Source organism: Phlebotomus papatasi, chromosome 1, assembly GCF_024763615.1.
Source record: "Phlebotomus papatasi isolate M1 chromosome 1, Ppap_2.1, whole genome shotgun sequence".
In the NCBI taxonomy this organism is placed as follows: domain Eukaryota; kingdom Metazoa; phylum Arthropoda; class Insecta; order Diptera; family Psychodidae; genus Phlebotomus; species Phlebotomus papatasi.
In genome coordinates this window covers 78,911,637-78,938,139 of record NC_077222.1, presented here as the reverse complement: position 1 = coordinate 78,938,139, position 26,503 = coordinate 78,911,637, and the positions used below count along the sequence as shown (strand labels likewise).

The 26,503-nt window shown below is 33.2% G+C and overlaps 1 protein-coding gene across 1 annotated transcript; it reads left to right on the top strand.

Moving 5' to 3' along the window:
• Window positions 1-11,276: 11,276 nt before the first annotated feature.
• LOC129810230 (loricrin) lies at window positions 11,277-13,136 on the top strand. Its single transcript, XM_055860557.1, has 2 exons — window positions 11,277-11,477; window positions 11,942-13,136. The coding sequence occupies exons 1-2, from the start codon at window positions 11,460-11,462 to the stop codon at window positions 12,494-12,496; spliced, it is 573 nt and encodes a 190-aa protein (XP_055716532.1). The 5' UTR covers window positions 11,277-11,459; the 3' UTR covers window positions 12,497-13,136.
• Window positions 13,137-26,503: the final 13,367 nt, after the last annotated feature.

Sequence of the window (26,503 nt, the reverse complement as noted above, 5' to 3'; positions counted from 1 at the left end):
AAAATTTGGTTAATGAAACTGTACTAACTGGTAACAGTATATAAGTACTAAATTCAGTACTAGGTAACTGTACTAAATTTAGGCTAGCTTGCAATTTCGATTACTTCTTTTGTACCTCAAATTTCCATGAATTTTTAGTTCTTGCATAAAAAAATATCGTTGCGAAGAACTAGATGATGTGAATAAGATTTTGGAAGAAATCCGGAAGGTCAAGAAACTATGAGAAACAAGGTGTCCGAAATATTACCCAAAGTCATTCCTGTATTTATATAAGGTAAAGTACCCTTTATTCGACCGGTAGATTTATTTATTCAATTTAATTATATTTGGTATAATATTTTGTGTATGATCTAACATTAATAGGTCAATTATTCTTTAAATAATACGAATCAGTGACAAATTCATAGAAATTGATGAAATTCACCATCAAATATTCAAAAATTGACCCACCGGTCGAATAGAGGAACCCGGTCGAGTAAGGGTACTTTACCTTATTTATCATTTATATATTTTTATTTAATTTAAAATGGATTTTATGAATTATTTTAGAGAAAATAAATACGATAATCTATCAACAAGATTTAAAGCAACATCTATGAAAAAGAAATAACAAAAAAATCAATTTGTATTAAAAATATTACATTTCAAACTTAAGACTTTGGAGCTTGCATGCAACTGTGCCGAAATTTGGTACACTTACCCTACGCTAATACATAATTTTACATAAGTATGGTAATAAAATTTGAAATGGAACTTGCAGTTTATTTAACGTCTTTTAGATTTACAAATCTTAAGACTAGGAGAAAGCTCTACCTTCAGACGACTCAAGTTTCGAACAATTCAAACTTTTCCCTATATTCCTAAAGGATTTCATCTATAGCTCTTTTAAGGAAATTTCAAGCATCAGACTAGCTATTAAAATATAATATTATAATGGGTCAAATTAATTAAAAAAGAAAAGAATGAATTGTTCGAAGCTTGAGTCGTCTGAAGATAGGGCGTTCTCCCCTATAATTATTGTCTTTCAATTAAGGCTTTCTAAAGCTTTAAAAGCAAACAAAATATAATCAAGTAAGGATTTTATTTATTATATAATTTTAATTCTATTTGTATATGAGACAGAAAATATAAAATATTTTGATAATTTTATAAGCGAATGGAAAGCCTTTTGTAGTGTTAAATAATTTGAAGAATTATTATTCCAACAAGTATTCCAATTAAATATACAAGCACTTCAAAAGCATTATAAGTATAAGAAGTATGCTTATTTTTTCCTTAATGTGTTTTTGCAAAATTTATTTTTCGAAATTTGAAACTTTATCGTTGAAAACAATTAGTACAACTTTTTTTAATGACTATCTTAAATTGTTTTCGTTAAAATAATAAATTATTGGACATTGAAAACTTCCCAATGAGCCTGCATGAAACAATCCTCACGTACCATTCAATTTTGAAATCAATTTATTTCATTTATTTAATATTTTGATAAATAATTAACATATAGACATTATTGAAAACAAAATATCTTAGAAAGCTTCAATTTTATGTAGTTTTATGAGATTAATTGCAGAACTTAAACGAGAAGCGTTTACGTAATCATTGATTTTTACTAGTCTGGGATTACCACTAAAAATTTTATTCCATTTCTTTCAAAGAGATATGAAAAGTATGCAAACATTGAAAGTGGCTCTTCGTCACCGTCTTATCACACCTGTACATTAAAATTTTAATGCGATTCACATTAGTTGTCTTTAAGTGTCGTTTTAAAATGAGAAATTTGTGATTTTGAATTACTTAATATTAAGAATCTGATTTACTTATTGATAAAATCGTAGGCTTTGGTCCACAAAAACTGGTCTATATTGATTTATAGCATTAATGAGAAAATATTAACTTTTAGGGTAAATTTTAATCAATTTTTTCTGATCAAATCTATCTTTTTATCAATAAATAGACCAAATTCTAAGCATTAATAAGTGATTCAAAAACACAAATTAGTGATTAATGTGAAACAGATTGAAATTTTAATGTGTCAATGTGATACTAAGGGTTAACTACCCCGCCCTTCCCTAACTTTTTTATTATTTATAATATTTGGCATAATGTTGAAACATTTTTGACATCATGGTTAAACATGAAAACGAATATATTGAATATGTTTAACATTATTTTTGTTTGTTTTTATGGTCGGTAATGCGATGCGACACATAGCCTCTTCCCCTCAATTCGTATGATCACCTCTAAGCGGGTTAGATTCCTGGTAGCCCTGGTAGGCCCTGATACATTCAGGTGAGAGATGGAAGATTGGGTAACCAACCTTTGCGTTATAAATACGAACCTGAGTCTAACGAATAAGGGATCTGGCTCTTCTAGAGAGGGTTGTGCAAGGGGTTAACGACAATATATACATACATTTACAATATATACATACATAGGGTAAGTGTGCCAAATTTCGGCATAGTTGCATGCAAGCGTCAAAGTCTTAAGTTTGAAATGTAATATTTTAAATACAAATTGATTTTTTTATTCTTTCTTCTGAACGAGTGTAGCTTGGAACCTTATAAAGAGTTTACCGTCTTTATTTACTCTAAAATCATTCTTAATCTTAATATATTTTAAAATGAATAAAAATATAGACATAGCTTTGGTGCCCTATTTCGGCCACCTTCATTCTCATAGTTCCTTGCCCTTCGGGAATTCTTTCAATGCCTTTTTCACGCCATCTTGTTTGTCGAAGCTACATTTTTTGTTATTCTTTTGCATTGTATAATCTCTAGAGTATGTAAAAACTAAAAATTCATGGAAATTCGAGGAACAAAAAAGCTGGCCGAAGTTGCAAGCTGGCCGAAATTTGTCACACTTACCCTATGGTTATTTTTTAAATTATCAATATTTCTAAAAAAATCAGTTTTTGTTTATATTGGTATGTTAAGAGATCTATAGTTTTTTTATTTGTACATCTTGGTTTTAGTTTTATTTTATATTTGTCGTGTCTTTATTTTATAGCACTGTTAACTTTAAATTGTGAGCTTATAGAGTTGTGGCATTAATCATTTTACTGCTCGAACTCTACGGAGAGAGCAGTATATAATCCCTCGATTTTTTCACCCCTCCCAAATTTCCACCTTCCACCCCTCCGGAGACCACTTGTCATAACAAATCTTCACTTTGCAGTCTGTCCGTCTGTCCGTGTGGCTGTCATCAGCTCTAGATGCCAAACGGTTAGAGATAGAGTCTTGGGACTTTCGGGGGAGCCCCCATATGTCGCACCCCTCCCCTTCCCCACCAAAACTATGTTTCTTTTTGGATTTTTTAGAGAATATCCAGGCGAATATTTCGTCCATATACGAAAATACCGTTGAATCATTCCTAATAACGGTTTTTCAAGGTCAAAGGTTAAAAAGACACTAGAGTGCGCATTTATCAAGCAAATGGGGTCATGTTTGGGGACGTTGGAAAGGTCTTGGAATTTCCGACAAAACTAAACCGGTTCCAATCGGTTTTAAATAGGTAATGAACCGGTTCATAACCGATAAAAAATTTTATCTGAAAATCAATCCTATTACTTTTAAAACTATTTTGGGGGATCTTTTGAGAGATTTATGAATCGGTTCAAATCGGTTGAGAACCGGTAAACGGTAAATGTTGGGAGAGTACTTTTGCGGTATAACATCTAAGTCACAAGTTCGAGCATTTCGCAAAGCCTGGGATGCTTTGCCACCCCTTTTTTCCTTGATGCTTTCAATTTTATTAAAAAAAAAATCGTTTTTTTTTGACTGTTTATTTCATTATCGTAAAAAATAAATTTTGAAGATTCAAATTTTTTTGTCAATAGAATTATATTGTGATGTAGGGGGAAGTGGGGCACCTTTGAAATTGGGAGTTTTCACCTATTTTTAAATAAAATTGAGTCTTATCGTGATATAATTTAGGTGCACAAAGAGATTAAGAAGCTAAATTATATCACGATAATGCCCACTTTTATTTAAAAATAGGTGAAAAATTTCAATTTCGAAGGTGGCGTGAGATTATGATATTTAGAGTTGAGCTCAAAAGAAAATTTCTACGAGTATCACTGTATCATTAAATTATTAATTAAGGCGTGACCTAAAATAATTTTTTGATGAAATTTATTTAGAATGTCCAACACTATATCCTAACAAAATGTAATAGCAAAAATTAATGTATCATCATAAATATGCTTTCATTTAAATTTATTAACAGTGAATTAATTAATAAAATAAGTCTGTCTTTAGTTCTATTATTATTTCTTTATAAACTCTTCGTGTTGATATCAAGAGGGGCAAATTGCATTACAAGGTGATTTTGCAAAACACCTTTTAGAGAGATTCAAAAGACATATAAATTGAATGATGTCACATACTTAAAATGTTTTAAAACTTTAAACAACAATCAAAAATTTAATTAATAAATAATTTCCTATACTAACATAGTATCTTGGACAAAATACTTTACTGTGACCATGTATATATGAAAAACCGTCAAATATTTAATTATTTGGAAGCCCCTGCCCACCTCCTCTCATCACGCTCAAGTGGTAAGCTTTTTTCTGCTGGATTGTCAGTTTCTTTTGCAATACAAACTAATGGTTAATTAATATGTAAAACTACACAAGTAAAAGTGACATAAATTGGGGATATATACGCATTTATTCCTCTCCCCCAGACACGTCTCATTTTGCTTAATAATTTTGCTAGCTAATTTTTCCCACAGTCAAGGATGTCTCTCATCATTGGAGGTGATTCTTAAGTGACTTTTTTTCAAACTTCACCCAAAATGAAGGAGATAAAAAAATTAATTAGACAATTTACAAAATTATTATTCACTGTATTCTGAATGGGAGATAAATATGTAATTTCTTAAGTGTATGTACATAGAAACTGTTTCCTCCCTCCATCTCCCAAATTCAACAATGAAAAAAATATTTTAATTATTACAAATTACTATACTTAGAAACTCATTGTTTGGCTAAAATATCCCCCTCCGAAAAAAAGTCTTTTGCATAATAAAATCATATAGTTTTTCTTTCTTAAAACTTTTTTTCTTGGTGTACAAGACATTTTAAAAAGAAAAAAAAATATCTCTTATAATCTCTCGTCAAATAAAACGATCTGCCTGCATAGCAAGAAAAAAAGAAGATAAATAAAAAATGAAGATGAGATGAAGAAAAAAGCGTTCTAAATTGCCTCTCGTTTTGCAGACAATCATCTACCTCGTTTATACTTGTGAGTGCGAAGAGATGGAGAAGAATCTCACACGTTATTTATGAGTTATGTCATCATAATTTAATTCTTTGAACATTGTGATGTCACACAAAAGAGTACATTAAACACATCAAAATGCGTGAGCAAATCCATTTTTCTTATATGATCGTCGTACAATAAATTGGAAAAAAGAGCCCAAGATTGTGTAAAAAAAATACATAGTTGAGAATCTTAATTGATGCCAAAGTTAAAGGCCAAAAGACCAAAATATCAGTTTTTTGGCGGGAAAATCATACAAAACCAATTTTAAGCATAACTTTTAATTATTTACCAAGTTCCTGGCATTCCAGATGAATACTGCATTAAAAATTATCTTGTATGAGATAGAGATTTTTTTTCTTATTAATCAATACAGCACATTTCTAGCAAAAATAGAGAGAAAGACAGAAGATATCAATCGAGAAAGTTGTGCAAAACACAACCTTGGAACATCTTCACATATAAGCGCGCGGATTTTATGTAAGAAGAGATCCCTTCACTTGCGCGAACATCTAATGTGGCGCTTCTTTGCTCATATTTTGTTGCTTTTTTTGCTAGAGAGAAAGAGAGGAAAGAAGTTGAAAAAAAACGACTACCAAAAAGATTCAAGAAAAAAAAGAAAATAATGTAATAATCTTGCATCTCTGTCTCAATCTTTCATCAGATATTATTGGACAAAGTCTCAGTTGTTTTCTTGTGAACCATTCGTAGACACTATATATGGGAATCTTGCAGGAAGTTGCAAAAGATTACAACTTTGAAATATCTTATTTAAATTCCTGTCTGAAAAATTATCATTTGAATACTCAATTCACAAAAAGAACGTAGAAGATTTCATTGAGAATCTAAGCAATAAATTTATCAATTGCAATAATACTCAGGTCACTCAAAAATAGAAAAGATTGATTTATAAAAGATTAATAGAAAGAAATTCGCAAAATGCTCGATTCTAAGATATTTTTCATTATTTTAATTTCAATATTATTGGTCGTAGGCGATAATTATAAAAATAAAAGAAGGCGATTTCATTTATAATTGCATATTTTCAGAAAACAAAATTATTTAGGCAATTTATTTTAGAGGATACCAAAAAAATAAACATTTTTGTCCAGTAAATAATTCAAAATTAGCAAAAAAAATTACTTATTCCATTAAAATAATTGATTATGGGTAGTGATAGTAAATCTAAAAAGTGATCGTAATTGCTGCAGCCCTATATACTCAAAGGACGATATTGATATTATAGATGTCCGATTACACATTTCTTTTGCAACCACGAAATTTTTGAAAGAGTTTTCCTCGAATTAATGGGAATTAAAAACAGTAAGGAAAATTAAAAATGGGTCCCGGTCAAAATCCTGAAAGCCAAAATACCGAATTCTTAAAAGTATCATAGCTATTCTCACGATTACACCCGTACTTGATGGAGGGAAAAAGAAATTTTCCGTGTCTTGAGAAATTATTCTATTTTTAATTTTAATTGCTAGATAAACACTTAGAATGCATGCATTCTAAGGGCCTTGACAGTCTTGAGGATTAGCCGAGAAACGGGTTAGCGTAATTATATTAGAAATAATGGTCAAACTATATTTCCATCATTTTTCACTAAGTCGTTTCTCGGCTTAAGTCGTAAGTGTGTCTAGGGCATAAGGTGGCTGACATTGTATCCTCATACACAATAAGTTTATATAGCTTTAGTATTAGGCTGCAACTAATGTCGTTTGACATATTATTCAATTCAATGTGAACAGTGCCTAAAGAATACATAATAGAGGTTCCTATAATTAAGGTTATACATACGTTTAAAGCTTTAAAGACCTTATAAATCTATAATTCTTTTCAGATTATAATGAATTTTATCTCTCTGGGGGTAAAATGTAACAATTTGAAATTATTTACAATTTCGAATTTTGGTATTTCTCGCTGTTTCAGATGGACATAGAACAAAAGACCACGAAGAAGAACAAGCCCAGTTCAAGATCTCTGGATTCAAGAGTACTACCTTCGTGTTTTTTTTTTTCTTTTGCTTATCTAAAACCGTGAAGAAATCTTAAAATCCTAAACTAGTAAAAGATTCTGAATTACCCCATTTTGTTCATCTCATTGAAAAAAAAGATTCTTTAATAACAACGTGGTTCAGCTTTTCACCACTTATTTTAAAATGAATATTAATGAAATACTAAGTCTAATAAAATATCAAAATATTGCATTACAGCATAACATTCGGATTTTGTTATTCTTTTTTTTTGTTTCCCCCCTCACCTAACCTCCCTTACAAAGGTCTTAGGCCTTTACGCCTATTTTGACCAGTATCCTATGAAAAAACTTAAAAACATCCATAGAAATAGATACCCAAATCATCAATCTATAAAATTACTATCTGACAAATACTGAGAAAAAACAATAAATAACAAAGGTGGGAACCTTATGCCCAGCGCACAATAACTTTTGTTTGTAAACATGTTTTCAAAATTTCCCATGAGAACGAGCGAGATGAATAGATCTAGATTTCACTCACTCTCATTGAAATGTCAAAAACATGTTTACGAAACAAATGTTACTGTGCGTTGGGCATTGCACATTAATAGCTCTACTGTTTTTGTTATTACGATTCTTAAAAAATGTCTTGAACTGGCCACTTCATTTGAGGTGGCGAAAAGGGCTTACACCACTCTAAAAATAGTTTTTTCCTGTTTGTTTTCCTTGTAGAAAAGATAAAAAGATATATAACAATTGATTATATTGCTGGAGAAATGCTAAATTAATCGTAATAAAGTTATCCTCCATTTTACTTGTATATCCTATATCGTCTTAAGTCGCTGGATTCTTTTTTGTCCAAACCAAGAAAAAGCTTGATTCAATTCTAAAGATATCTTTAGCAAATAAGTGGAAAAAATTAACACCGTATCTCTCAAATATGCCACTCTGGTAAAAATAAAAGGATCAAATTGGATCATATTTCATAATTTTCAAGAAGATTTTCATATTTGATTCTTTGAAAGGATCACTATTGTCTCTGGAAATTTTGTATGCACATTTATCACGATAGATTATGTTTTATCGCAAACTTATTGCTCATATCATATTTCTTTCATCTGAGCAAACACCATAGATAACTTTTTCATTGCTTTTATTCGTTTATTCCGGAATTAAATAAGTGTCAAAACTGGGATACTTTCAAAGGATCCCTGGTGATCCTTTCATTTTCACTAGTGGCCCTTTCTCCTCATATTTCACAAAATCGGATTTTTTTTATATAGTTTCTTTTTGTGATTTACTGAAGAACGGACTTTATAATATGGTATTGTTTCTCACACATGATTATAATCTTAAGAAAAGGTCTAATAAACATGCAAAATTCTAAAATGTAATTTAATTTAATCTTAAGGTAAACAAAAAAAATCTATAAATATTGTCTCTTTAAGAATTGTCTCACCAAATTCTTTGCCGTAATGAGGGGCCTAATTTAATAAGATCTCTGATATCCTTTAATTTTGAGATAGGGAAAGTGGGGCACCTTTGATTTAGGGTACTTCTGAAATAGGGATATTTTTGTCTTATTTTTAAATGTAACTGAATATTATTCATTAGTTATTAATTAGTTTGCGAAAATTTAATCTCAATATTCCAATATGTTCCAGTCATTTTTTTGCTATCTTTAATATGCTTATCACATCACATACCTATAATTTTAGATGAAACAAGTCGATTAAAATAAGATTGAATTAATTTAACAAGTATTGTACTTTTCCAGTATAACCGTGCTATCACACTAGGATTTTTTCAATTTGTAAATTCAATTTAATTTTCAGATGAATTGTTCCTATGCGTTATTTTGCATTGAAAATCATTTGAATTGATAGATTTTCGCTTATTTATTGATATAATCTAATACTTGGCCCACCAAAACATGCTAAAATAGCATAAATATTGTTGCTCAATTAAATTTGAATTCAGAAAATTAAAATGCTAAAATTGGTTATTAATTTCAATTTTATTGCAACTAAACAAGTATCCTTTTGAACCAAATTGTTTCTTATTAAATATTTTTACTCGTAATTAATTATTATTTGTGGCCAAAAAATAAGATAAGTACAGTAATTTAGTGATAAACTTGTACGCGAGTGAAGCATCAGTATCGGGAGTAATTTACTAATTTCCTCTCTAAAGCCATTATTTTGCCACTAAATTTATTGTTTATGACTTCACACAGATTTTCAACAAGATGTATGAGAGTCGCTTCATCAGCCCTTTCCCTACAAATCTTTCTTCTGGCTTTGGGGATCTTTCTGAATAACAGATAAGTGACTTATAAGACATTTTAAGTACTATCACGCATTTTCCGGAGTAATTCACTATTAAAAATTGATTTATCAATATTTAAAATTGAGCAAATTTCTTGCAAAATGTGTCCTGGCTGTGAGAATTTTCAAGTAAATTCTAGAAATCCTATAATGCTCAATTGGCTCAATTAAATTTAAATTTAAATTGTGAAAATCCTAGAGTGATAGCACCGTATGTTTACCTTTACTAAATTCTTAATAATAGAAGGTAATTTTCACATGATAGTCGATTCGAATAAGTTATAGCTTTTGCTCCTTTTGCCATTTTGATACTTATTTTCTATTTAATAATATTATCATGAATACAATGGTAAAATTTAACAAATATTTTAATATTGAAAAAAAAAACGCAAATTTAATTAGGATATCATTTAATTAAGATAATTAATATAATTTAATTAGGATAAGATCAGTGGCAGTTTATGCCATGGCTCTCAGATGATAGGGTTGTGGCACCCCTTGTCTCATTATTATCATTTTGATTAATTTTGATTTTAAAAATAGTAAATTTAAAATTGTGATGACCTTCGAAAGCTCTGTTAAATTTTGATTAAATTTATCAATGTGTTTTCTATTATCCATTGCCTGGGGTAGAACGAACAGCAAAAGAATCTGGAAAGAGTTCTAAATTTTAAGAATTCTGAACGGAAACATTTGGAGCACTGTTGGAGTTATAATTTTATTTTAAATTTATCTTGTAGAAGAAAATATGCAATCATCTTTATTAACTCAGGAACTTTTAATGGCTTTTAAGTATCTAATTTATAAATAAACAAGATAATTTTTGAGCAAAACACTTAGAGTTTATAAACATTTGACAAATTAGGCTTCAAAAATTAAAAAAAAAAACTAGCTGTCTGAACTGTCGCACCATCCTCTAATTAAAAATCCTCTTATTTCTCATATAGAACCGCAAGATTCATGTGGGTTTCGAACGAAATATTTAACCAAAATGTTTAGGTTTTTTTTAAACCAATTTTTATGTTATGAGCATCATTAAATAATTGCAAAATTTAATTGATGGCAATATAGCATCTTTTGCAAAAATACTTAAGCGAGTTTGAGCAATCCCGCAAAAGCCTGAAGAGCTGACCCGAAGTATCTCCTGAAGTAATAAAAAGGTAGCTACATGGATTTTGCAAGTGAAGATGTGAATATTAAAATTCATCTTCTTACGCTTCTTCGTCTCATGTTTTTCTTTCACACACAAACGCCTGGGAGATCAAGATATACCAGCATCTATGGGCTTTTTTGCCCGGTTGAATTATGAAACGCGTGCGAATTGGCATGGTGCAGTATTTGTGTGAATGCAAAAATATTCCGGTATGATTAGAATTAAAATGTGTAAAAATTGTCAGATGATGGTGAGTACAACTGAGAGTGGAAGTAAAGCGTGATTTTCCACTTTTCGATGTGGCACCAATAAAACTACCGAAGATACCCAAGCTAATATCTTGCATTTTAGATTTCCTTCTTGAAAGCATCTTGCTCCCTCCTTTGGTCAGGAGAATTTTTTTTTACTTGTATTTTTGCAATGTGCAGTGCTGTATGTCCATAATAAAATTCCTGGTGGTATATATCCATACTGACCATCTGCTCTCCGGATGGTTGATAGTCCAGAAGAGGAGAAGAAGGCGACACTAGCCATCAATTGTCCCCTCCCGTCACCAGCAAAAATTTCCAGCTACATTTGGCAAATTGGCCAGAGAAGTTCGAGCCTCCTCCACTATTGTTGTGTACCCCACTCGCGTTCTCATCCAACTCTCATGCAGATGCTCGTATAAAGAGGCATCCATGGTGAGCAGCAGCCACACTCCGTCACAAGACCTTTTTGGATACACCTTCAAGAACCATGAACTCCTTCACCGTGGTAAGTTTCCCAAAAAAAAAAATTGTGCTCACGACTTTCATTTATATGTGATTCTGTGTTTTTTTTTGTTGTGAAAGTTCTCTGTTTCCTTCGCGTCACTCTTTTTCTCAAATTGCAATTTAATATCGTGCAGTTCTCACTTTTAACAACCGCACCACGATCGTTTCTTGCCAATTTCGAAAGGATTACTCACAGTGTATTGTGCATCATCTCGACGTGGGCTGATTTTTCTTACGTTGATCTTCACAGCCCAAAAGAGAAGTTCATGTGTTAATTCGGTTGATCACTTTCATCTTTCTCTTCAAAAGTGCTCTTAATTTTGCCCAGAGGAATTTACTGTGAAAGATATTTTTTTTTAAATTGTGTGATAAGTTGTGTGATCCATTGCAGAAATTGCAATGATCTTGATAATGATCATAAAGGATAAAATATTCGTGGATGCTGATTCATTTTTCCTCTTGCAGTTTTTGGCCTTCGTATTGGTCACGGTGGCCGTAGCTGAACCCCAATCCGGGTACAATTACAATCGCCCCTCGGGCGGAGGTGGTGGTGGTGGCTTCAGTTCTGGCGGAGGAAGCTTCAGTTCTGGCGGTGGTAGCTTCAGCTCCGGCGGCAGTAGCTTCGGATCCGGTGGTCTGTCCGGTGGTGGTGGTGGCTACCAGTCTGTCAGCCCTGGTGCTCAGACATCCGAGGGCCAGAATGTCGATCCACAGCTCCTTGAGCAGATCCGTCAGATTCTGCTGAAGGAAGAAAGCCAGTCAGGTGGACATGGTGGTGGTGGAGGTGGTGGATTCGGTGGCGGTGCCCCATCCAGCCAATATGGTGCTCCACCATCTCCACAATACGGTGTGCCATCCCACCAATCCCGTGTCGTAGGTATCGATCTAGAGGGCGTACGACAAGCCATCCAAGTTGCTCAGTTCCTCCAGACCAGTCAATCATCTGGCGGTGGTGGCTTCTCCGGCTACCCATCCGGACCTGCATCTAGACCTAGCAGCTCATACGGTGCTCCCTTCTAATGTGCCTTCCTCAATCCTCATGACACATCCAAACCCACCCATCCTCTTGTCCTGGTTACTCCATCAGTAACCAATGGCACAACCAGTGAAAATCCCCCTTCCTTGACGACCAAAATACCACTCTATGAGCAATATCATCTCCGCGGCCACCATTACGAATCGGATCCCATTAACACGGAAGTCGAGAATTTCATATACAAAAAATATATATATAAAACGAGTGGAGTCTCCTCATACCATCCAGTGAGACTCCACTATGCATCTCTGGCTCCAACCCATCAACATCTTCGAGCGACATTTCATGTCATCTCCCACAGAATCGTGGCTTGGGAATCTTCTTCCCAGCGCGCTCAATCTCTCTCTCTCATGATCGCGCACCAGGGGATGGAGACTCCCACACGCGAGTGGCAGATTTTGTGACAATGATCGCGGATGCCAGTAGATTTCGTCTCTTAGACAAATAGTAAGAGATGAGGAGTAGGAGACAAAAAAACCTCTCCATCAAACTCCTTTCTCTTTGTACATAAATTCATAACTTTTTATAGTTATTAAGTGTTTTTACCTATTTTTTTTTATAATAATTATATTACCGAAAACTTATTTTTACAAATGCTGAAAAAAATAAAATTTTGTCACCGTTCGCCATTTGTTTTTTTTTATCTATCATCATAGACTAACCTTTATACTTGGAACCATCATCAGAAAGTGGAAGTAAAAGGTCAAGTAATTATCATATAGGTATGAAAAGAAAGTCACCATCGAGGGAGAGTCTCTCAAATTTTTTTTTTCTTAGCATTATCTCTTAACTTTCTTAATTATCCCGCTTAATTATCTAATCGAAAATTTTGTTGTTTTCCACATACACCTTCATGATTTTCTCCTCTCTATCACCCATGAATTCTCCTCACCCAGCATTTGGGAAAAAGACAATGGATGCAAGAAATTCCACCAAGTACTCTTTCGATGGAGGAGTGTGTATTGAGGTAGATGTTGCATAATATTAATTCCCATTTGAAAGATCGCGCTGAAAGAAATGTGCACAATTTTGCCTGCCATAGAAAAAAAATGTTTGCCATCGTCAAGGAATTTATCGATGTCTCTCTCTCTTGTGGTGATACCTGGGACAAAGAGAAAGGAAGATGTTCTTTGTGTTGTTCAGTGACTATTTACATAATACCCCATCTTGCATATATATTTATATATATAGACACTTCTTAGACCACGATGCTTCCCTCCACACTGCACAGACACTTTCCGCCAATTTTCTGTAATGAACAGACGCCGGCATTCCACCGAGCGTCGTCACATGAACATCTTCGTTCGATCAATTGCATCAAAGTGAAAATGCCAAAGAGTCAACCACATTTCCTTCAATTCTTCTCCTTCAGGCACAGTGATCATTTCTTGTCCACTTTGCTGAACATCTTTCTTTTTTATCTCCAAACACTATATTGGAGATTCATTTGACTTTGCTTGGAAGATCCGCTTGAAAATGATCTCTTCAGGCATTTAGTGAAAAAAAAATTAAAGTGCAGAGTCATCGTGAATTACTTGGATTGATAATACAAGGAAGTTCTCGGCTATTATTTGAAATGATAATTGAAATGCTATAAGAAGATAAGTTCTTGCAAATGGACTAATTCAGTGTTTTGTGTTGGAACTTGGTTGTTTCTGTAGTAGCACCGGCTCTTTTTTATTGTTGACCTATTGCTATAGTACGAACTAGATTATGTGGACTTACTGATTAATCTCGAGTAGTAACTGACGTTATGTAGAATTTTAAAGACTCAAGGAAATCACCTTCTTCCGGGTGCGTCAGTGGTGTTTCTCTTTTCAGGGACACGAAAAAAACACAGGATTCTTTGCCAAAGCTTTCGGCGCTGCTAATGAGGGTACACAGTAGGGCGTTTCAACTAGGAAAAAATTATTTTGGCACTATTCTCACGGTGTTGTATTTGATGAGACAAGAAAGTTTTTCTTCTACGACCATATGATCAGACGCTGTTTAGAGGTGGCTGAACGACCCTCTCTGTAGAACAAATTTCTGATTTTACCGGATTTTACACTACAGAGAGGGTCATTCAGCCACCTCTAAAAAGCGTCTGATCATATGGTCGTAGAAGAAAAACTCTCTTGTCTCATCAAATACAGCACCGTGAGAATAGTGCCAAAAATTTTTTTTCCTAGTTGAAACGCCCTAGTACACAGGGCCTCTGACCAATGTCCAGTGAAGTGCTCCCGCAGAGAGATCGCAAAATTCCCTGTATACCCTCATTAGGAGTAGTGTAGATAATTTCAAGACAATTTTTAGAGACAATATCACAGTTTGACCACTGGGGAAGGCGCACTGCAGCGCCGAAAGCTTTGGCAAAAATCCTGTGTGTTTTTCGTGTCCCTGAAAAGAGAAACACTACTGACGCACCCGGAAGGAGGTGATTTCCCTGAGTCTTTAAAGATCTCAACTAATTTCTCATGTTCTTCAGAACAAGAGTCTCTAACTTAGACTGGATAAGAAAAACTGCACAAAAATATATGCGATGATTTTTATTGTACAAATACTTTACATTTAGGGTCGAATGAACACCCATAGGAATGAACACATAGGGGTTATTGACACTTTTGTCAAAATGTTGAAATTTATTTAATGTATCAATAATAAAATGTAAGTAATATGGTGTTTTTTCGCGCGGAGTGGAGTACGGCATAAATAGGTCCTGACACGAGTTCTTAAAATGTCAATAGGTGTTCTTTTCACCCTATGTAGCGTTTATATTTTTTCTAAAATTTACGTTACTTTACACAAAATGTGTAATAATAGTGTACAAAATACACACAATAATTGTGTAGTTGTATTTTTTTTCGCACGAATAAAAAGATAGATTGTTAGATCTGTCAGGGAATCTTTAAGGTCGGAGCCCTTAAGACGATCTCGTGAATGAGAGCCTTGGGCGCCAGAGTTTACTCCAGAACCCTTAGCGTTCCTCTTTACGATCTATTCTCTATGACGATCCAACATGAACTAACTCTCAATACCAATCCTCTCTACGCTACCCCTTCCGATGGGGCAACTCATGATGAGCTAACACTAGGAACTAAGAACGCTCTTAGAAGAAATCGGCGCCGCTCCGAGAGATATCTGTGATGTCAATTCAAGTACCAACGGGGGTTTAACCGTTGAGGAGAAGCTAGTGCTAACAAGATAGGATTAAAAAAACAAATAACTAAAAATTTTGTAACGTGAAGACGTAAAAATACGAGTCTCAACGAGATTGCGACAGTTACCGAGGATTCCCGATTTTCCGAGATTTTCTCTGAGTTCAGGTTCGCCAGTTTCACAAAGAATCTCCGGGTTACCAAAGGACTAAGAAGGGTTCTCAAGGTTTCTTCAAAATTTCCCATGTTTCTCAAGACTGTTCGAGATATTATAGAGGTTTTCACGAGCTTTTGAATATTTTTCCTTCCTGAATAGATTTTTTTTCGAAAACTCTCGAGAATTTCCAAAAGTTCTCAAGAATTTTTTGGGTTATTAAGGGTTTGTGAGTAATTGCCCAGGCTCCCGAATATTTCCCGGATTCGCAAGGAGAAGTGATCCTTATACGGGCTTCAGACCAAAGAGTTAGCCATATGGCTTAACTGCTCTAATTCTGTATCAATCACAATTTTCGGAAAGATTTAACTTAGGATTAGATTATTAAAGATAATTAACTTATTAGGCTCTCAAAAAGCAATAATATTACTCGCTATATAGGATTTGTGGAGACCTTCGGGACGGGAACTGCGCTAAACCCCTACTCTGAAGACCGCTTTAGGGCCAAAATAGATTCAGGCTGATCCTCGAAAACATTTAGCCTGTAAAATTCGGTAATAAAGTATTAGGTAAAGGAAATTTATGCAAAGGAACTTTAATCAATGATCTTAAGTCCTCAGTGCATGATAGTATGGAATAAATTTTTACTGCAAAATTTTACATGCTAAATATTCTCGAGGATTAGCGTGAATCTATTTGAGCTTCTAGATATGCCGTGCACACTTACGTCCCTTACATCATTCATTCCAAATTACAATTTTTTTTCATTACTACACGGTTTTCTGCAGAACGTATAACGGCGTGGAGTCATCACTTATGAACGTTATACACTTATAGACAGTTGCCAAAAATTTTAAGATCTTACTTAAAAATGATTTCGAAAAAGTCATAAAATTATCGCTCAATGATGTGATGAACAATTTCGTGATTTTTCGAAATCTATTTTAGGTAAGAATTTAAGATTTTTGCAAGCTTCTCACAAGTGTATAACGTCCATAACATTCATAAGTGGTGACTCCACCATATTTGCGAAACTTTACAACTATCGTGACAGAAAATTAAACAACGGTTAGACTGATGATCCCATTAAATAACTCAGTATTTCTTCATTTCTTATTAGAAGACTTGGGTGTGTTCTAAATTTCCAGGCATATACCAAATTGGAATTTGAGAATGTAGTGAGCTAAGAAGTCATTAAACATCTATCTTAGCCAAAAGCACAATGCATGAATTTGAAGTCCTGTAATAAACTTTTTGTAAAACTTGAGAACTCTGAATTCCTGATGTAAAGTAATGTTGATTAGAAATATCTTCAATCAAAGCCAAAACAGTGATCTTCAATTTATAAAATACCCACTTCTTGGATAATAGTCTTGGAGCGGCTAGACAAAGAGGCAAAAATTAATAGCCTCATTGTTGTATATCCACCTTGTCTGTGAATCTTTCGGCACATGTTATAGGAGCAACACACGCTCCAAAACATCAGAGCCCTAATAAACTTGTAGTATCTGTGATTTTGTACAAGTAGTCCATATTACGAGTATGTATGTGCCACAGCACTTAATTGGATAAGGGGATAGGGTTATTTTGAGCTGTAAGGCTACAATGATAAATTATTTTTTATCACATTTCTAAAGGAAACTGAGCTTTAGAATTATTTTATTTAGTTCAACAATTGTTTTGTAGAGTTAATTTACATTACGTTAATGCCCAACGCACAATAACTTTTGTTTAGTAAACATGTTTTTGACATTTCAATGAGAGTGAATGAAACATATATCTAGTCATCTCGCTCATTCTCATGGGAAATTTTGAAAACATGTTTACAAACGAAAGTTATTGTGCGCTGGTCATAATGCCCTATTTCCTTTAAAAATAAGCGAAAAATTCGCAACATCCCCCTAATAGAAGTTCCAAGACATTTTATTCTCATATATGGACAAAATGAACATTTGGACAATCATAAAACTATGTTCAAAAATGACAAAAAAATGTTTGAATCAGTTTTTGAGATATCTCAATAAATCACGATTTTATCGAGCAAGGAGAGAAATGAAGAGAAAACTTAATAAATTATGATCATGTTAATTATGTTGAAGTCAACTTACGAGGGGTTCCCAATAAGCTTAAGTCACTATCTCTAACCGTTTGATCTCTAAATCTTATAACAGACCATCAGGCAAATTCGAATTGTCATGGAACAATTCCGTGATAACTATAATGACCTTTTTAAGTAACGATGGATAAAACAGGATTTGAGTAGTTGAATTGGGGTTGATGAGGTGGTGTAGGCCTTCACATTGGACCACAGAAGCTGTGATTAAAATGAAAAGTACAGCTATAAAATCAAACCCTATTGTTGCGTGGACATAAACCATTTGACTATCTTCTTCAGCCATCATAAATAAATTTTCTTCGGGCACCATCCATTGCTAATTGATGGGAAACTTCACACTCTCCCACTCACAATTCATCCACGTTGCACCGGTGAAAGATCTCTCACAACTATTTGCGCACATACGCGATAATTTGCTCTATATTATTAAGAAAAAAGAAGCAAAAGACAACATATAGTAAATGAATTTACAATTCCAATTGCGCGGTTTAAATGACTTTCATTGAGATTTCGCGATCAAGGTTAGTGATGTATATGTGTGTCTGGTTCATATTTCTAATCTAATACGGCATCCTCGAGAATATAATCATTTGTATCCACACCGCATGCACTCTGATGTTCATTGATCTCTAGTCACGTTGAATTTCCATATAGTGTAAATTCCATATGAATTAATCCTACTACACATTGGCACTACACTATTCTCTCCCATCGAATGGATTTTGTTACAATTTCCTTCCCTCTTCCTTCATTGATGAATCACCTACGCCACCACAACCAAAACTTGCACTCTCAATCATTGTAATGACGATGCGAAAATTTCTTTGAGAACTGAACACCATATTACTTTCACCCAGAAGAGTCTCTCATTTAAGGAGATGTTAGCAAATAATAAATTATTTTGTACACTTGCAACTTCAAAAATTATGATTCCTATATGCAAATATTTTTTTCGCTACATCATACAAATCAATCGAAAAAGAAGCTACACGTTAAAATTTCCTAATATTTACTCAACAGTCACACAAAACTTGTTTGCATTTCACTCGAGAGAGGTACCTTCTCATTTCAATCGGCAACCTGACCATGGAAGTTGAAGCTTCTTATGCGAAAAAGGAGTACAATTAATTTTATTGCATTATAGCAGCATGATGTATCAGCCGGAAATGTACATATAAGCCTCCTCGGATACCGATACAACATCTCATCTAACGCATTTTTACAGCAGACAATTTGTGAAATTTTAATTGTACTAATGCGACAATCTAATCAATAATGTGATAATTTACACAGCGCAAGGAGAAAATTATTGCTAAGCGTAATTTCTTTTCGGAGAAACAAATTTCTTTAATTAACCAAAATACACGAAGACGAAAAAAACACATCATCAGTCTCATTAAATGGAGATGCTTGGGCAAAGATAAATTAATGGAACAGTCAGTGTAGAGATGGCATAAATCACGAAATTTTTCATCTTTGATTTTTTCATAACAGTCACAGCTTTTGTAATCCTTCGGATATTTGAAATCGTAATCGTTCACACAGAAAAATGGAAAATTCTTAAACGGAAATACCCAGGAATTTAATTTTAAATCCCATCCAATGAATGCCAATGTTCTAATTTTAAATCCTTGGTCATTTAGTTTTAGATGCAATTTGCAAATCTGTAGACATTTTTCATTTTCCAGCTAATGCTGAACTTAAGTTTCCGATCTCTTAACTTAAAAGAGTTAGGGATTCTAACCCATTTCTTTCGCTCAGAGCTTCTAAACTTAAACGCCTCAGAGATTCACGTCCAATTTAAGAGGATCGAAAAGCCAGAAAATGGCGTCTCCATACAAAAACCCAAAATTAAAAGTGTATCAAGTCTTACAATTTTTGAGATATTTCCTTGAAAATTTAACTGAGGGTAGTTTTTTATATTATCTTTAAATTCTCTGTTTTAATTTTTTGAAAAACTGTTTTCCTTTCGTAATATAATTTTCCAAACATTCGTATACTCCTAAAACATGCCACAAAGAAGCTGCATTATCTCCTAGAATATGAAAGATAGAGAGGTATATATTTTTTTAATTTTGTTCGTAAAGACATGCTCTATAAAATGCCTGTTTCACTTCTTTCACTTTTCATACAAATTTTCCAAGTATTTTTCAATTGAAAATTGTCCAAAAAATGACAGTTTTCATTGCATCTTTGTACCGAGAATATCATTTTTTCCGAATAAATAATTATTTTTGTACCAATCTACATTTCATTAGCTTTCAAATGGTACATTAGAATTGGAAAAACTCCTAACAGTTTTTTTGCAATTAAATTTTAAACAACATGCTGCAAATTGGAAATTTTCATGAGCTTTTGATAGCTTTCCGAGCTTCCGAGAAATTCTACTCAAAACTGTTCAGCAATTCGCCACAAGATAACGCGTGGATTTTTGGTCGCATTTTTCACCATGTCTTTCCTTTTCTCTCTGACCTTCAGCACGCCTGCAGTTTTTTTCGATCAGGCGGAGGAGAAAAAAAAATGCAAAACAACAAAACTCATCCACTGTGTGAGAAATCTTATGAATTACAGCTGAGCGAATTTTTGTGATTTTCACGATCAGTTTCGTTCTTTCAAAAAATTGTAGAAAATCGTAAAAATTATGAATCGTCAACCGTCATGGGCATTTCACAAAACCAGCTAATATCGGTGACTACAAAATATGCGGATATAATTTTTCTCGGAGAAGAAAAAAGTCAATGATAAGTCTAAATGGGCTTATGCTATGTGTGATTCTTTCATTGCAAATTCGAATTGGGGGCAAAATCGAAGTCCAGATAACCTTATGCTAGCTGAGATTCATTACAGGAAACCTCGAAACCTCGCCGTTGAAAATTGAAGAGTGCAAATTCGATTGTCAGAAATGCACAAAAATACATGTAAAACTTTAATGCCAAAATGGCTCAGAAACTATTCCGCAATCCGCGAGTAATACTGCGATCTTCAAAAATCCGCGAAAAAAACCACGGTCCGGGAAAATCCACAATAAATTCTGTCGGCTGCGTAAATCCGTGAGAAATTCTTCGGTCCGCAAAAGATACCGCGATCCGCGAGAAATTTCGCGGTTCGCGAAAATTCGTGAACGATTCCGTGATCCGAGAAAATCCGGGAGAAACACCGCTATCCACGAAAATACACGAAAAATTCCGCTGCCCACTAAAATCCACGAACACACCGCGATCCGCGAAGTTACAAAATAAACCTAAAAGTAGCGAAAAAGCATAACATGATTTCGAGATTAAAATAGAAAACTCGATTTTGAAATAGAACTTTCTTCACAGTTCATTTTATTCAAAATACGTCTCAAGAATTATTGCATCTTTTTCAAAGTTTTTTTTTTAATTGGTCCACGAAATTAGCTCTAAAAATGATCGTAAATAGAACAAAATTGACTTCGAGAAAAGCTGATAAAAACAACAAAATTTATAAAAATACAGTTTTTACGAAAACTGAAATATTTCGAGAACTAATATAAGAGGAGATGGGGCTACTTTGAGCTGTGGGTTTGGACTACATTGTTATATGTTTTTTTGCCTATTTTTAAATTAAGCTGGCTCCTACAATTATTTTATTTTATTTATATCCACAACTGTTTTGTCTATCCAAATTACAATATATATTAAAACCCAGTTTGCTTTAGAAATATGCAAAAAAAAATCGCATAACAATGTAACCCTATTGCTCAAAGTATCCCCACCTTCCCATACTGTCATTTAAATTTTTTTTAAACTCATCTCATTCATAAGTCTGAAAAATGGTCAAAAATTTTTATTTCGCTATAAGAATACGTGTATTTGGGGGTTGAGGAGAGATGGAACTTAATAGTTTTGGCAACACTTCCGGTGTGAATTTTGATCAATGTTCTTCAAAATCTTTTCAAGTAAATCTTAGAAATTATTTTCCCTAAATTTCTGGTAAGACTGAATTGATACACTCAGCGAAATTACCATCGAAGTATATGAACCACATATTCCACAAAATAAATCATTTATATTGAAAACATAAAATAAACCCCAATAAATTCAATGAAATAGTGTTCATGTCTAAAATCACTTCCATCCTATTCTAAATTAATAAAATAAACTAGAAATATTTTGCTAAAATTAGGGGTGTTCCATCTCACCCGCACTTTTTTTTGAGTGCCTCAAAATGCAACTTTTTTTTAAATTCTATTTTTCGAATTGACTATTTTCATCTAGGCTTTTCTAATATTGATATTTTAAATTTAGAGTCTTCAAATGATAAACCAGTGAGATTCGTCTTTGTCTCGCATTCAAAACGCATCCGCAATATTGAATATAAAAAAGGTGTTCCATCTCTCCTCGAATGACTATAGATGATCCAAAAATAGGGGTTCCGTGGTGCAATTGGTAAGAGCGTTCGGCTCTTGGGCGGTGTGATCCCCGGCTCGACTGTCACAGTTGTGAGTTCGAGTCCCGCCCGGTGCAAACGACTGAAGCATCTGAATGGACATATTTATCATACACAATGTAATCTGTATTAAAAACTTGTAAACTGAAAAATGTACAAAATGGCGAAGAAAACCCGGTACATCAAAATAAATAATTAATAAAATAATGTTCCAAAAATTAGCTCGCGCACGGACACACAAGTTTTTGGAAAAAATTTGTGCTTTCTACGAGACTCAATAAGATACCTAATATGAAAACGATTTTTTTCTGCAACGTGGCTCATCCATGGACACCGAAAATTTTCGGAACAAATTTGTACCCTCAAGGAGTAACAAACAGATACTCAATATTATTAACTAATTTGTTCCGAAAGTCACCATCGCAGCGAGGAGGATGTTAAATTTGTGGCATTTTTCAAGCTATTTAAGGTTTCACTTTTTTTTTTAATTCGAGATTCCCAAGATTTTTTGCCCTCCTGCTACCAGCACTCGCATGTGATTTTGTAATGCACAAGTCTGTATAAAACACTCTTAAGCTGAATTTTTTTTGACGAGATCTTTTAAATTGCATTAATTTGTTTCCGATAATTGGAACAAAATGTCTATACTTGGTTCCGACTTTTAGCAACAAATTTGTACTTTTTAAGAGAGACAAAAGGATTCCCCATAATAGTAACGATTTTTGTTCCAAAAATTAAATCGTCCGCGGACACCGAAAATTTTTGAAACGAATATGTTACAAATGTAGGGATAGTATTTTTATGAAAAAAATCTACAAATTTGTTCCTGACAGTGGGAACAAAACAGTAGAGCGCAACAAAATTCTATTCCAACTCAGATCAAATTTGTATAAAACGAAATCTACTGAAATTTGTAGGTATTCCACTGTATCAAAACGGTTGTAAAAGAAAACTTACACAATTGTCACTATACTTAACAAAATCGTAAAGAAAAAATATTGGAACGAATAAATATCTTTTCTAGGTACATATTTGTTCTGTAACAAATTGTTCTAAAGAAAATTTTTACCAATATTTTGGTCAGTGTCCAAAAGTTTTTACTGTGATTGTGCAATTTGCTAACAATACTACAATTGGACTTCAGATAAAAATTAGTTATAGTTTCATAACTGGTTTATTACGCTCTCTAGAGCATTTTTAACCTTTTACCTTGAAAAATCTTTGATTCAACAGTATTTTCTTATATGAAATTATCACCGAGTCGGCCTCTAAAACATATTTAAAAATAAAAAAATCGCAGGATGCGTTTTTAAAGATTCCCAAGAAGAACATGGTTTTTGGAAAGAATGGAGGAAAAATAAAGGTCATGTTAATTATTTATTAGTTTGACCTACCAAGATTGTAAAGTTTTTAAATTTCGAATCGTAAGGGATAGGGGAAAGAACTCTCCTTTCGAACGTTCATGCCTTCGAATAGCGTGATTTTTCTTTTGTTTTTCCTGAGAGACTTATAAATAATTATCACATAATCATAAATATTGATGATAAGCTAACTAATATTTAATAGAAATATGTAAGTCTCTTACGAAAAATAAAAGAAAATTCACATTATTCCAAGGCATGAACATTCGAAAGGAGAGTACTTTCCCCTACCAAAAAAGGCCAAAAAATAAACCTGTTTCCCCCTATCTTTCAAATGTTTCAAATGCACGTCCTTTGAAGAAATAGAAATTTTGGACTATGAAGAAAATAAAAATAGAAATTTTGTCACTTGAAAATTTAATTTTTTTTATCAATTTTTAGAGACAAAGATATACGTAAAACATGCATGTCTCATTTTTTCTTTCCTTCACAAAATATCATAATGCATCGCAAGGCTAAAAATCTGCCTTTGGGTTTTTCAACCTTTTCAATGAGTTTTTTGTGTGCTCTGGGGAGCGCTTCGGAGAAGGGTAGACAGACGATGAGCGTGAACAAAAAACAGTAGAAAAAACGACACAGCTGATGGCGGGTGATGACTCTTTTCACCACCAGGGGACATCACGGATGCTTTGAGTAGCTCCGCGAGAGCTTGAATCTGGAGCTTTTTTTTCCTTGACGATCCTCTTAAGTTCCCAGGATCTTATATATTCTTAAATTTAGAGTCGAAATTTTTCTGTGTGTTGAAATTGTGATCGTATGTAACTATTAAACAAAAAATAAATAAAAATGGAATAAATTAAGAAAAAAGAAAAGACTGTCCTAGATAATGTTGATTTATGAGAGGGTCGTTGAAGACCGGAAGTCGATATCTCTTACCGTCTGGCCTCTAGCCGTGTCACAAGGTGAAAAAGAATAGATTTTAAATCTGCTCTCTCTTTGAGTTCGAGCAGTAAAATTAGAAAAAAAACACATTTGAATAGTAGGGGGAACTGGGTTACCGTTTAATTGGGGTATCTTTGAAATAAGGCTTTTTTTTCTTCTATTTAGACAACCATTGATTGCTCCAGTGGCTGTTCTGGGTGTCGCATCAAGGATCTTTTCAACGGAAAGGCCGCTAATATGCACCAGATATACTAGGCTAAGCTTATCCTGGAACCAGACAGCAAATGGAAAAAAGACATCTTACATCATTTAAGAACGCTAGGTGCCCTGCTTATAGGACACTGTGTTCCAAGCTCCTACTTAAAAGAAATAGGCATCAGCACAAATGAGATTTGCCGATATAGGTCAGAGAAAAAGTAGGAAAAAATTTTGTGCAAAAAATCTCTGATTTAAAGTTATCTGCTAAAATAATTTTATTTTTTACTCAAAGATAGGGGAAAGTACTCTCCCTTCGAACGTTCATACCTTCGAATAATGTGAATTTTCTTTCAATTTTCCTGACAGACTTAAACACTTCTATTAAACAGTTAGTTAGCTTATTATCAATTATTGATAATTATATGACAATCATGTGGAAATCTCTCAGGAAAAGTAAAAGAAATTCACGTTATTCGAAGGCATTAAGTCGATCTACAGATAAATCTTAATCTTAATTTTAGGGTTTTAAAAAATCATTAGATCATTAGGGAAAATTACTGTCCCTTTGAACGTTCATGCCTTTGAATAATATGATTTTTTTTATTTTTCCTAATAGATTTACATATTTCCGTTATTAATTAGCTTATTGATAATTATGTGTAAATCTTTTAAGAAAAATAAAAGAAATTCACATTATTCTAAAGCATGAACGTTTAAGGGATAGTATATACATTCCCCTATATGGAATTTCGTGTTACTGATTGAGACTTCACCTTTCCAAGAATTGACTATTTGAGTAAAATGGTTTCTCAAAAGCTACATGCAAATTTAAATAAGAATATTACTATTCAAAAATGTTTACGTATTTTTTCATACTGTGAATGAACCCTTCTTAAAGGGTATATTGCTTTTTTTTAGTAACCATTACTGCCATGTTTTATATGCCTATTCAATTTTCTTCTAAAGGGATTAAACCAATCACGATGAAATTGGAGAAAGGCTTGAACTTAAGCTATACATAGCTAGATATTCAAATATCATATTGATGGCTCCAAAAATATTCTACTTCAAAATAACACTAAACCGAAAAGGGAAGTTGTTTAAATTTAAAATATTTTAATTTTAATTTTTAATTTCTATCCGTTTTTATTATAATAAATTTAACTCGAGTAATGATAAACTCATACCAGTTTTATATATAATAGATTAAGTAAGAATTATTATGCTTATGATATCATCTGCCAATCAAACGCTAGATTAATAATATTAAAATTTAAAAATTTAATTAATTTTTATCACAACTCTGTAGCATTTCCATTTTTTTTCGTCTTATTAAGCATCTGATTGTATACTTTTTGTTGTAAACATATCTGTCTTTTTGGTCTTTTTATATTAAAAATGTATAACATTGTATAGTCCCAACTTGTTGCATTCAACCGGGGCATTAACCAAATAAATATTCTATTCTATTCTATTCTATTCTATTCTATTCTATTCTATTATAGATAGTAGGAACTTACTTCTCAGTAGTGCAAATGGAAATTTAATACAGAATACATCATTTAATCGGATTTGTTTGTATCTTTTGATATTCGAACCTTATTTTTCGGTACAGCGTGCAATACAATCTCACGAGGATCACGACAAGACTTTTCTCTTCAATAATTCGCTAA